Raw genomic sequence first — 14309 nt, 5'->3', positions numbered from 1 at the left:
TCATTTATTCAGATGTCAATTTTTATGCTTTTGGTCAGTACTTAAAGGTTATATAAAATGTATTTATAAAGCTCAACATTTTTATGCAAACTACATGTTAGACATAGAGAATCCTTACTAACAACCTATGATCTATAGCCCATATTTAAAGAACCACCTTTGTCTTTTTTTTTTAATGTGGCATCTTTTAAAAAAAATATTTATTTATTTATTTGGCTGCACTGGGTCTTAGCTGTGGAAACGGATCTTTAGTTGCGGTATGTGGGCTCTTTTAGTTGTGGCATGAGTACACTTATTTGCAGCACACATGTGGGATCTAGTTCCCTGACCAGGGATTCAACCCAGGCCCGCTGCACTGGGAGCATGGAGTCTTAGCCACCGGACCACCAGGGAAGTCCAAAAACCACCTTTGTCGGTTTAATCCTCTAGCTGAAAACACAGAACAAAACTGGAATAGTAGTGATTAACTCACCTGGGGAAATGCAGGAATTATATTCTTTTGAAATCACAAGTGCCACCAAATATTTGAGCAAAAGAGAATAGCCAATGATATACAAGGGTTTTCAACCTTTACAGTTTGGGCCAGATAATTCTTGTTTATAGGTGGTTGTCCTGTGCATTGCAGGATGGGTAGCAATATTCCTGGTCTCTATTCATTAGATGCCAGTACTACTATCCCACCCTCTCAGTTATGACAACAAAAAAATGTCTCTAGACATTGCCAAACGTCCCTTGGAGGATGGCAAAACCATCTCTGGTTGAGGGCCACTATTATAAAGTGATAGGAGGATAAAGTTCAAAATTAGATATTCATAAAAAAAAAACTAGAAGATTGCAGTCACAGAGGTATCAATTTGATTTTTTGCATTATCTCAAAGTTTCTCCAAAGATTCACATTTTCCCAATGGAATAATTCCCTCAAGGTACAAATGACACTCCAGAGACAAGAAGAAAAGTTCATTTTATTGTCCAATCATTTTCTTAAAAAAATTTAATTTTTGATAAAATAAAACAAACTTTTAGTACCATAGAAACCTTTCAACATGTACAATGACATATTATTACTATGTACAACTTCAAAAACAAACGCTGCCAGCTCCAAGTAAAGTGATGTTGAACACTGTGACTACACGTAAGCTGTAGGAAATTTCCTAGATGGCCAATGTTTTCCTTAGCTTGGAAAAAAAAGTATACAATTGAAAAATATAAATAAGACCTTCAATCAGTTGAGAATCATAAAAACACTTTCTGAAGTTCAGTCATCTGGATCTTGGGGAATATGTAGTAGTTACGAGAGTTCAACAATTAAAATGAAAGCCTGTGGATATGCAAAACTGAGTATTCCAGGAGAGGTCCTGTAGGTTCACAGTCGGTCTATCAAAAATAAAAGCTATTCTTATTGTGGTGGAACTTGGTATCTGGCTCATATACCATTCTTCACCAGCTCATGGACTCCATTCTCATCAATGATTAAAGGTGCATGGAATTCTTTATCTGCCACATAACTTTCTAGTCCCTACAAGAAGGGTTGAAATGAAACACAGTTAGAAAACTGGTGGACACTAGTCATGTAATGCTGGACTTAATGGCTATAATAATGATATAAAGCATGAATGCCAAGTTGGGTTGAGATACAGAATTTACAAGTCAATAAAAAATCTACTTAGTATACTTTTTAAACTGGGCTTAATGACCTATTTATGGAAGCATAAAACAAAAAACAAAAAGAGGGAAAGTTATTCTGATTATAATAAAAGTTTTAAAGTTAATAAGATGATAATCATTCTTCCTTATAATCATCACTCAGTAGAGCTAACATTCTAAGCAAGGTGGCTGTTTCTGATGCTAGAAGTGAACAATTTGACAAGGATCTCCAGAAAAAAATATTACATATTAGAATAAAGGGGTCCCTACATCCCCCAGTCTTAAAGGTGAAAGTACTAAGCATATGAACAAAACAGACCCACTGAAAGGAAAAATTACATCACACTAAAAAATGACAGATGATTTACCTAAAAAACAAGGTTTATTTTTTAAAAGCCCATTGCATTTCAATGTGTAGGTGAAATGAAATAAACATTAAACATTCTGTTCATGGCAACTAATGGACAGATGCAAAGCCATAACAGGAACTCTCAAAGAGAAGGTTTCTCATTCCCAGGACGAGCTCTTCAGGGCAGGGCCACTGGAAAATGATGTATTTTCTCTAAGGACAACTCTACTTCAACATAAAACAATATCACAATCCTACTTCTAAAAGAATAGGGAAAAAAGCAAAAAGCAAACTTACTTCTCCAGCATAGGAGATAAGAGGAGAGATTTCACATTGTATTGGTACATCATTGGCATCCTTCAAGCTAAGAAAAAAAAAATCAGACACGGTAAAGATTCTGCTTCCCGTGTTACTTGCCAGAGCGAAGATACAGACCATAATTTCCCTCTAAGAAACCTGCAGATAACAAAATTCTCCTAAACAAATAGAACAGATCCTACCCTCATGATCACTTAATTCCCTGAGGAGTAAGTTAACATGAAATCATCATGGTCCAAAAGACACTATCTGGGGTAATCACCAGTAGCTATTCAAAGTACTTCGCCAACATTGACATACTTATCCCTTAATGTACATATCATTTTTTATCATTTCCAAATTTTAAGTTCATAGAGAAGGGACTAGTTACTGAGTACGCACTGTGTTCCAGGCTCACTGCGAGGCATTTTGAATCCTTCGTATTTCATTTTAACCCTGCCACAGCCTTGCATGTTACGTACTAACGTTGACCGACATTCTAAAGCTGCACTGTCCAAGACAGTGGCCACTAGCCACATATGGTTATTTAAACTTAGATTAATGAAAATTTTAAAAATTAATTAAAAATTTAAAATTCAGTCCCTCAGTCATAATAACCACACTTCAAGTGCTCTGTAGCCATGAATGGCTAACGACTACCAAATTGGATAGCACAGATATAGAACATTTCCTTCATTACAGAAAATTCCACTGGACTAAAAGGTCAGTTAAATTATTTCCCAGTACAGCCCAAATCTCCTAGATTAGATTAGCTGAGCTGATTTATTCAATGTTTCAAGGTGCTTCTCGGTTACTTTCACCAAGGTCCCTTTTTTAAGAGCTAAGGCAGAATGCACCCAAGTGAAGGCAAGACCAAAGTCACAACTTGCTTCCTCTAGATCACGTTCTAACATTTATAGCCACCTGCGATCCTGAGTTTCTAAATTATGTAACACAAAAGTCAATAAATAGTGCTTTTAATATGCTTAAAGTCACTAGCTTCGAGGTTTTTCACCATTTCAAGAATTTTACCAGTAAGATACAGGGCACACAAAAATCTACTCTTTTGCAGGCTCAAAACATATTGTCCTTTGTTTTACCAAATATGTGGTCTGAAGCTTTGGTGGGGTCAATAAAATCAGAGGGCTTCTGAGGTTAGCCACACCCAATCTTTCTGTCAACAGAACCATTTAGTGAGCCTTCAAGGCACTCTATACCCTACTCCAACTCACTTGTCCTGCTACTTCCCACTCAAACCAGGCCAGACACATGTACCTTAGATTATTCCAAGTCATTCTCAACTATGGTCCCTTTAACTATCCAAATCATACCCACCCTCCAAGACATAACTTAAGCCCCAACCTTCCTTTGACCACTGCATTTCATAGTGATTGCTCTCATTCAGTTATTTATAAAAAAAATAAATAAATTTATTAGACCTGTGATAAGTCACTGCCTCCTATTATTATTTATACCACACACTTAATACATACTGCCTGATGATGTTACTTTACCTTTATGTATGTGCATCTTGAATCTCACAGTAGGCTGTAAGAAATGACTTATTTCTCTTGTGTAAGCTACTTCAGCACCTGGGATACTAACAGTACCTGAAGGTCTGTGTGCAGGCCTACAAATGCTTGCTGGCTGAATGAATAAATGAACTATTGAGGGTAGATGGATGGCAGACTAATTCAGGTAAAAGATGAACTAAAAAGATGGAGCACATATCTCTCCAGCCAGAGATGTAGATATGTATCAGATTCTATCAAAAGAGCTCAAGAGATCTGGTCCAGACCCTCTGGGGCAGCTTGGAGTCCTATAAAACCAAATAGGAAAATGAGGACCCATTCCATTGATAAGATGTATATAACCCAGCCCCACCTGAACCCCTAAAGGATTTGGTGTGCCAGGAACTGAAGGTGTTTTTGAACCGGAGGAACACACAGCCAACCTGAATATAACTTCCCTTCTAGTACCACAAAGATACCAAAAAAAACTAAGAAAGTTGGATGCCCGAGAAGAGAAAACAGAGGAACTCCTGTCACCAAATGTAAAATCTCAGGAGATAGGCAAATCAGCCCCACACAGCTCTGTCCCCTAATTCTTTAGTCAAGCATCTTTCTGGTAGCTAACACTGTTGAGTAGGTATTCAGGTAAAAAATAAAAATAATGTCATTTTGTCAAAATTCAGCATCCTTGCTTCCATTCTTTCAGCATACCTCCAAGCTGTTTCTTCCCTCTTTTATAAAAAATACTTTCTTTTCATCTCCCATTTTTAAGTAATTTTTTCTACTCTATGAGGGCATTCTTTAGTCCTAAGAATTTCAGCAGGACCTATTTCTAATTCCATGATCTCATTTGGGGCCAAACTTTGATTTCAGTTTAACTATTCAACAAATGGTTAAAATGAAGTAAATGGGGATGGGGGGAGTGTGAAATAAAAGAACTCAAACAAGAACTAAATAATGTTTAAAACTTTTTGTATCTTAACTGAGATAGCTGGATGTTGTTTTCGGTTGTATAATTAAGAAGCTGTTTCACTTTACAGGTTAAAAGCTGTGGTTCAATCAGAAGGAAATTTAGGGTCAAAAATTTATTTTTTTAATTGTAAAAGCAGCTTGCTTCCACATATTAAAGACGATGGATGGGACAGACAATGACAAAGGGCACTGCGTCCCAGCTGCTATGGCATAAGGGGCAATAGTTAGCCATGGCTGCTATAAGAAACTAGCCAGCTCTGTGAGTCCACTTCCTTGTCTCCAGGGCCACATCCCAGAAACACTGACACTCACAGGGACTTGTCTCTACAGGGCAAAGATGAGTGGCACAGGCAGGAAAAAACACACAGATGAAACTGACATCACTGCTACTCTATTTCTGAGAAAACTCCCATCTCCAGATCCTTGCTATGTACACATTTCCCAAATTATCTTAAAAACTTAAAACTCAAACTAAACCTTATTACTTTTAAAGTGTAACAAGAATACCAAGCTGTCTCTTTAGCTATAAAGATAATGGCTTTTTCAAACTCTGTTAGTACCCAAACAAGAGAAGATACATGCTACTTCTAGCTAAAAATTATCAACCATTAAGACAAAAAGACACTTTCTTTAGGAGCAGGAAGTAACTGACTAAAATTAACACAGAGAGACCAAAAATGGAGCTGTTACTATGAGAATAAATCAGAAGAACAGTTTTCTCCACGTTAAGAGCCATCAAATATGTCAAGAGCAGTTAGCCTTTATACTGACAGCATATATCCAATTTGATAAGACACATCTGCAGAATGTTATTTTTATCTAGCTTATGCTAAAAGGGGTATGCTGGGATCCAAATTTGTTCTCCCTGGCCTGTAACCTGCTCTAGATTTTATCTTTTACTTGTTAACTTGTCACTACAGGCTCAAATACCTATGGTCAAATTTTTTAGAAAAGCATGCTCCCCATTTCCAGCATGCACTGAGATTCTGAGTTAGTGTCATCCAGCGAGATACCTGCCACCAAATAAGCAGTACCCCCACCAAAGCTTCAACCATCCACCCCGCAGACCACCAAAAGGCAGAGAGCACTAAACTACAATGCCAGTTAGTATGGAGGGAAGCACAGCCCCATCACCATGCACTGCAGGCAGGCTGGTATATTTACTTGTGATTGACATCAGCTGTGATGGTCTCTGACTTTCCATTTGTAGCACTGCTATGTAGGAACAAATAAGCATTAATGGGAAAGGAAACATACCAAACAATAAAAATGAAGTGGAACTGCAAAATATACTTGACCGAAAGGCATGTATTTATGATAAATTATAAACTTGGCAAAGGAGATCTGTGCGGGTAAAAAAAATGAAAAACAACTCAGTGGTCAAAGATGAAGCATGAGGACCATCTGACATGGCACAGAGCAAGCCTGTTGACAAGACAGAGCCTGAAAGTAGCCTTGGACTGCGAGACAGTCTACCACTGCTCCTTTTTGTAAAAACATAGTTATGGACCAGTAAGTTCCAATGCCCAATGTTCTAACCTTTACCAAGGCATTCTAGAGCTTTTGTGCATACAAACAGTCTTTTTATCCCTTAAGAATATAAATTATATGGCAGAATGTTTTTTACAGAAGTATAGAAACATCGAATGATTTAGAAAGGGGGAATTCTAGGTGCCAAAAGGGGTTTTATCAAAAAACATAAGACATAGCTTAAAAGTGCTTTATCTCACATTTGAATAGCCCCAAGGATCTTCTTTTTTTTTTTTTAATTCTAAAATCCTAAAACGTTTCCAAAGTTTGAGTATCAGTGAATGTAAGTAGCATGCACATCCCTTCCTGGCACCTCCCTCAGCAATCTGAAAGTGCCATGATGAGAACTGAAGTATGCCTATGTCTCATAGGCAGCCTGTGGGTGGCAGGTCTTTTGTGGGTTGGAGGGCAGGGGCTCGTAGATAGCACTTAAGTGAGGCCACAGATATATGGGCAGCAAAAAATCAATCCTCTTGCGCTGTGGCATAGTGGCCTCTGATGGACTTTAACCATGGGGCACACCAGAAGAATTACCTACTGACCATTATTCAGTAGGAGTCAGTTCACTGACACAGTAGAGAGGCATCCAAAAAACCAAGAGCTTTAGAAGATTCCTCTTTAAAGGGAAGTAAAGCTATTGTTCTCTTTGTTAACAGGCCAAGCCTTCATTACTTCACATCAGGATCTGCCCACATCAATACTTTGCTTTTTTAAAAGTTCTAGGAATACATCAGAGATAGAGGAAAAAGAAGTCCAAGAGGAGAAGCCCAGGAAGCATCCACACAGAAGAGAAAAGGCATCAACCTACCGCGGAATTGCTGGGAGGCGAGAGCCATTTTCATCTATGAAGTGGCCCCCGGCATTGAGGACCCAGCAATGATGAAGGGACATCAAAGCATGCCTTGCAGTAGTGGGGTTGTCCTTCCCGTTCTGACTGTCTGCATTCTTCAGTGGGGAAAACTCATCTTCCCGTAATACTTCATACACCACAAACTTCCTAGAGTAGAACCATACAAACACTGCTTTATTATGAAATAAAACTGTGCACACAGCTTCTGACTCCTCTCTATATAGCTAAGCCTTTGGTCTTCAATTACAGTCTCTCTTAATCCAATTTCAAACGAATGCTGAAAGAAATAATGTTCATCCCTGGATGAAATAAAGTTGGAATTCTCTTCTCTCTGCAAAATGAAAAATTATTTCCAACCCCAACAATAAAATACTTCATCTTAAGTCAGATTAGAAATGTTAATACAAAAAGATCATATTAGTATCTATTCTGAAACAAAAAAACAGGCAAAAAGGATGATTTAGAAATGTATATAGGAAGATGACTTCTGCATTTTCATATTGGTCAAGTTCTGAGACACAAATCTCAACATCAATGTGATCTTTAACAGAGAGCTGTATAAGATAAAAACATGTTCACTGAAACATTTACTCATAGATCAGTAAGACATCCTAAACACAAAATGGGCCAATTCTCTATCTCAACCTTTTCTGTCTCTCAGCCAAAATAAGTGACTTTAACAATTCTGCAGGAGAGTCAGATAATAAACTAACTGAAATTTTTTAAAAAGTACCCACAGGCAACACAAACCATATTCTTGGATTGGTGGTTTCACACTAGAGGATGATAATGAGTCAAAACTATACACTCACAATCAAAATGCCATAACTGACAATATACACTGTCAACTGTTTTCTGAAAAGAGTGTTTTGCCTAGAAGAGTAAAGGGCAACATTTCAAGACATACTTAATCTTACTGATGTTATTCGAAACATACTTTGCAAACTGGAAGATGTCAAAGACAAATTTTTCCATCTTTATTCCATTTGGTTTGTCTGGCTTAATTAACTGCCCCTGGGAATCCACATATGGAATCTTCTTCTGAGCCACATGGTGCTGCAACTGAGGTTCATAAATACTAAGTAGGAAAAGAAAAAAAAAAACATAATCACTTTCCAAATTTAAAATGCCAGAGAATCTGATAATCATACTCAGGAGCAAACGCACCAACAATGAGTACTAAGATTTCAAAGGGAAAAGCATTTGTTAAATTTCAGTTCAAGTTTAAATATTAAATGAATAGATTTCCCTATTCATTTCCATAAATTAAAAAAAATCAAATCATGATCTCCAAAATAAAAAAATACACACACAGCTCACACCAACATCTCTCCCATGATTTCCATGTCTTTTATAAAATGTTCCACTCTTCGCCCCAACTTTCCCAACTGAGATACCATCAAGTGTTAGATGGAAAGAAGAGTATTTATAATTACTTTGGATGAATTAATAACACAGCTGCAAAAAGCATAGTGGAATGGGAAATATTTTGGAACCGGAGTTGAAATTCTAAAGTAAACCTGAAAATGGAAATCAGAAGAAAGCTGTAATAGCAATTCTCATATCAGACAAAATAGACTTTAAAGACTATTACAAAAGACAAAGAAGGACACTACATAATGATCAAGGGATCAATCCAAGAAGATATAACAATTGTAAATATTTATGCACCCAACATAGGAGCACGTCAGTACATAAGGCAAATGCTAACAGCCATAAAAGGGGAAATCAACATTAACACAATCATAGTAGGGGACTTTAACACCTCACTTTCACCAATGGACCGATCATTCAAAATGAAAAAAAATAAGGAAACACAAGCTTTAAATGACACACCGAACAAGATGGACATGACTGATATTTATAGGACATTCCATCCAAAAACAACAGAATACACTTTCTTCTCAAGTGCTCATGGAACATTCTCCAGGATAGACCATATCTTGGTCACAAATCAAGCCTTGGTAAATTTAAGAAAATTGAAATCATATCAAGAATCTTTTCCAACAACAATGCTATGAGACTAGATATCAATTACAGGAAAAAAAACTGTAAAAAAATACAAACACATGGAAGCTAAACAATACGCTACTAAATAACCAAGAGATCACTGAAGACATCAAAGACAAAATCAAAACATACCTATAAACAAATGACAATGAAAAGATAACAACCCAAAACCTATGGGATGCAGCAAAAGCAGTCCTAAGAGGGAAGTTTATAGCAATACAGTTCTACCTCAAGAGACAAGAAAAATCTCAAATAAACAACCTAAACTTACACCTAAAGCAATAGAGAAAGAAGAACAAAAAAACCCAAAGTTAACAGAAGTAAAGAAATCATAAAGATCAGATCAGAAATAAATGAAAAAGAAATGAAGGAAACAACAGCAAAGATCAATAAAACTAAAAGCTGGTTCTTTGAGAAGTTAAACAAAATTGAAAAATCATTAGCCAGACTCATCAAGAAAAAAGGGAGAAAAGTAAAATCAACAGAATTAGAAATGAAAAAGGAAAATAACAACTGACACTGAAGAAACACAAAGGATCATGAGAGATCACTACAAGCAATTATATGCCGATAAAATGGACAACCTGGAAGAAATGGACAAATCCTCAGTAAAGCACAACCCTCTGAGACTGAACCAGGCAGAAATAGAAAATATAAACAGACCAATCACAAGCACTGAAATTAAAACTGTGATTAAAAGTCTTCCAATTAACAAAAGTTCAGGACCAGATGGCTTCACAGGTGAATTCTACCAAACATTTAGAGAAGAGCTAACACCCACCCTTCTCAAACTCTTCCAAAATACAGCAGAGGGAGGAACACTCCCAAACTCATTCTATGAGGCCACCATCACCCTGATACCCAAACCAGACAAAGATATCACAAAAAAGAAAAACTACAGGCCAATATCACTGATTAACATAGATGCAAAAATCCTCAACAAAATACTAGCAAACAGAATCCAACAGCACATTAAAAGGATCATACACCATGATCAAGTGGGGTTTATCCCAGGAATGCAAGGATTCTTCAATATACACAAATCAATCAATGTGATACACAATATTAACAAATTGAAGGACAAAAACCATATGATAATCTCAATAGATGCAGAAAAAACTTTTGCCAAAATTCAACACCCATTTATGATAAAAACTCTCCAGAAAGTAGGCACAGAGGTAACCTACCTCAACATAATAAAGGCCATATATGACAAACCCACAGCCAGCATCGCTCTCAATGGTGAAGAACTGAAACCACTTCCTCTAAGATCAAGAACAAGACAAGGTTGCCCACTCTCACCACTATTATTCAACATAGTTTTGGAAGTTTTAGCCACAGCAATCAGAGAAGAAAAAGAAGTAAAAGGAATCCAAATCAGAAAAGAAGAAGTAAAACTGTCACTGTTTGCAGACGACATGATACTATACGTAGAGAATCCTAAAGATGCTACCAAAAAACTACTAGAGCTAACCAATGAATATGGTAGAGTAGCAAGATACAAAATTAATGCACAGAAATCTCTTGCATTCCTATACACTACTGATGAAAAATATGAAAGAAAAATTAAGGAAACACTCCCATTTACCATGCAACAAAAAGAATAAAATACCTAGGAATAAACCTACCTAAGGAGACAAAAGACCTGTATACAGAAAACTATGAGACACTGATGAAAGAAATTAAAGATGATAAAAACAGATGGAGAGATTTACCATGTTCTTGGATTAGAAGAAACAACACTGTGAAAACGACTATACTACCCAAAGCAATCTACAGATTCACTGCAATCCCTATCAAACTACCAACTGCATTTTTCACAAAACTAGAACAAAAAATTTCACAATTTGTATGGAAACACAAAAGACCCCGAATAGCCAAAGCAATCTTGAGAAAGAAAAATGGAGCTGGAGCAATCAGCCTCCTGGACTTCAGACTATACTACAAAGCTACAGTAATCAAGGCAGTATGGTACTGGCACAAAAATAGAAATATAGATCAGTGGAACAGTATAGAAAGCCCAGAGATAGACCCACGCACCTATGGTCACCTTATCTTTGATAAAAGGAGGCAAGAGAATACAATGGAGAAAAGACAGCCTCTTCAATAAAGTGGTGCTGGGAAAACTGCACAGCTACATGTAAAAGAATGAAATTAGAACACTTCCTTACACAAAAATAAACTCCAAATGGACTAAATGTAAGACCAGGCACTATAAAACTCTTACAGGAAAACATTGGCAGAACACTCTATGACATAAGTAACAGCAAGATCCTTTTTGACCCACCTCCTAGAGAAATGGAAATAAAAACAAACAAATGGGATCTAATGAAACTTAAAAGCTTTTGTACAGCAAAGGAAACTACAAACAAGATGAAAAGACAACCCTCAGAATGGGAGAAAATATTTGCAAATGAAGCAACTGACAAAGGATTAATCTCCAAAATATACAAGCAGCTCATGCAGCTCAATATCAAAAAAACAAACAACCCAATCCAAAAATGGGCAGAAGACCTAAATAGACATTTCTCCAAAGAAGATATACAGATTGCCAACAAACACATGAAAGGATGCTCAACATCACTAATCATTAGAGAAATGCAAATCAAAACTACAATGAGGTTATCACCTCACACAGGTCAGAATGGCCATCATCAAAAAATCTACAAACAGTAAATGCTGGAGAGGGTGTGGGGAAAAGGGAACCCTCTTGCACTGTTGGTGGAATGTAAATTGATATAGCCATTATGGAGAATAGTATGGAGGTTCCTTCAAAAACTAAAAAGAGAACTACCATATGACCCAGCAATCCCACTACCGGCCATATACCCTAAGGAAACCATAATTCAAAGAGTCTTGTACCACAGTGTTCACTGCAGCACTATTTACAATAGCCAGGACATGGAAACAACCTAAGTGTCCATCGACAGATGAATGGATAAAGAAGATGTGGCACAAATATACAATGGAATATTACTCAGCCATAAGAAGAAATGAAATTGAGTTATTTGTAGTGAGGTGGATGGACCTAAAGTCTGTCATACAGAGCGAACTAAGTCAGAAAGAGAAAAACAAATATCGTATGCTAACATATATATATGGAATCTAAAAAAAAAAAGTTCCGATGAACCGAAGGGCAGGACAGGAATAAAGGCAGAGACATACAGAATGGACTTGAGGACATGGGGAGGGTGAAGGGTAAGCTGGGACGAAGTGAGAGAGTGGCATGGACATATAGACACTACCAAATGTAAAACAGATAGCTAGTGGGAAGCAGCTGCATAGCACAGGCAGATCAGCTGGGTGCTTTGTGACCACCTAGAGGGGTGGGATAAGGAGGGTGGGAGGGAGACACAAGAGGGAGGGGAAATGGGGATATACATATGCATATAGCTGATTCACTTCGTTATACAGCAGAAACTAACACAACACTGTAAAGCAATTATACTCCAGTAAAGATGTTAAAAAAAAAAGTAAAGCTGAGTAACTTTTAAAAAAGTAGATAGTCATCTTAAATGTCTAAAAAGCAATCAAGTAAAGAATCAGATATTGAGAATGTCCTTCATTTTAAAATCTGGTGTGATAAAATAGCTCTTATTTTATCCTTAGTTAGCACTACTATGCTGATCTCCATCCTTGTCTCACGTTCTTTTTTCTTTACTTTCTAATGCACTAGTTCCTAAATGCTAGTCTGAGAACCAGCTAAATTAAATGGTGTGGACAGCTTGTTAAAAATATGGATGTCTGCATCCACCTCCAGAAATTCTGATTCAGTAGATGTAGGGTAGACATCTGTATTTTTTAAGGTTTCCAGTTGTGGTAGAGAGAGGGTATTCCCTTTCTTATTCTTTGCTTCTCCAGAACCTAGCACAGCTGGAGGGAGGGAAGTAAGAGAAGAGCGAGAACTGCTTTGGACTCCAGTTAATGCACTGAGGAGAATGGGCTACTACAAATTTGCACTCGATGATATATCTTACTAAAAACAACTACAATGTCAGGTAAACTTCCATTTGATAAAGATGCTCCTCAGAAAGGAAGATGAATCATGTACGATATGGACTTGAAGTTTCTTCCTACTTCTCAAGTGACTTAGCTTCAGATTAACAATAAATAAAAATTTTTAAAAGCCCCCATCTTGCCCATACTTGACAACATCTCTCAGAAATGGTACAGTGAAGAAATGGTTGGCAATGTTCCCCGCATTGAACAGCAGTCGTCCATCTGAGCTTCGTTTTTGAGCTGTAGACAGAGAAATCTCACTATATTCCACCACCTGGTATACTCCATCCACTCGGCAAACCACTCCAACTGGTTCTGTAGGGTTCGTTTTCTCTACCACCTGCCCACCAAAGGAAGACAACAGTAGAGAAAGAAATTCAATCAGGCACTGCATTGGAGATCTGTCATTTTCCAAGACCACATTTACAATTTTACTTATTTTATCTTTAAGGTATTAAGTCAAGAGGAATCTTTAGATAATCATCTATCTGGGAAGAGGTAAATTATCTCCCTCCAATTTATCATCTAACTAAACTGTACAGCAGAAATTCCATCATATACATAGGGCCCAGAAGAAATCACATTGGACTGGGAATAACTAAATAAGGAATCTATGTTCCCCCAAATATGTTTTTATTATTGAATTTATCCTTAGCCACACTCAACTACTTTGAGAATAAATGAAACAAAATCTCTCTGAGATTCACAAAACAAAAGAAGTAAGGCATTTTGCCTCTCATTTTGCACAAACCAATATTTCATTTGAAAATGGTGTTTCTTTCATTTTCGTTCATGAATACAGCAAATTCCTTATTTTTCAGGGACTTGGCTAGGAGGTAGGAGGGTTAGAGCGGGCAGGTCACAGTGTTCCACTCCACCTTCAATCAGAAAAGCCCACTCATATTTATGTTTTGCAGGCTAGGTTTTGTTTGAAGTAAGAGGTTCTATGCTTTTTTAAAAAGTTGAAAACCAGTGATTTGATAATCTAGCAAAGACTCTAGGATGATCAGGGAGCTGAGAGAAAAGTATTTGGTCAAAATCAGAGGGAAAACATAAGAGTATGTAATTTTAAAAAACCTCACAGGTGATTCTGATACCCCACTACCCTAAGCATATATCACTGACCTAAATTAAGTGTTTAGAATAA

At 37.0% G+C, this 14309-nt stretch overlaps 1 protein-coding gene across 4 annotated transcripts in view; it reads right to left on the bottom strand.

Annotated features, from left to right (window-relative positions):
- Positions 1 to 942: 942 nt before the first annotated feature.
- The window catches only part of UAP1 (UDP-N-acetylglucosamine pyrophosphorylase 1), a 38240-nt gene continuing 24873 nt past the window's right edge, over positions 943 to 14309 (bottom strand). For 2 of the 4 annotated variants that reach the window (XM_082612714.1, XM_082612713.1), the window contains 5 exons: positions 13309 to 13502; positions 8091 to 8231; positions 7112 to 7300; positions 2291 to 2357; positions 943 to 1516 (listed from right to left, as the gene is read on the bottom strand). In XM_082612714.1, the coding sequence (XP_082468840.1) occupies positions 1424 to 1516; positions 2291 to 2357; positions 7112 to 7300; positions 8091 to 8231; positions 13309 to 13502 (684 nt within the window). In that variant the 3' untranslated portion in view covers positions 943 to 1423. Of the gene's footprint in view, positions 1517 to 2290; positions 2358 to 5937; positions 5989 to 7111; positions 7301 to 8090; positions 8232 to 13308; positions 13503 to 14309 lie in introns of all 4 variants that reach the window. The other 2 variants (XM_082612711.1, XM_082612712.1) reach the window with 2 other exon arrangements.

This window comes from Mesoplodon mirus, assembly GCF_964341445.2.
Source record: "Mesoplodon mirus genome assembly, chromosome: 3".
NCBI classification, from domain to species: domain Eukaryota; kingdom Metazoa; phylum Chordata; class Mammalia; order Artiodactyla; family Ziphiidae; genus Mesoplodon; species Mesoplodon mirus.
This window is presented reverse-complemented; position numbering and strand designations above follow the sequence as displayed.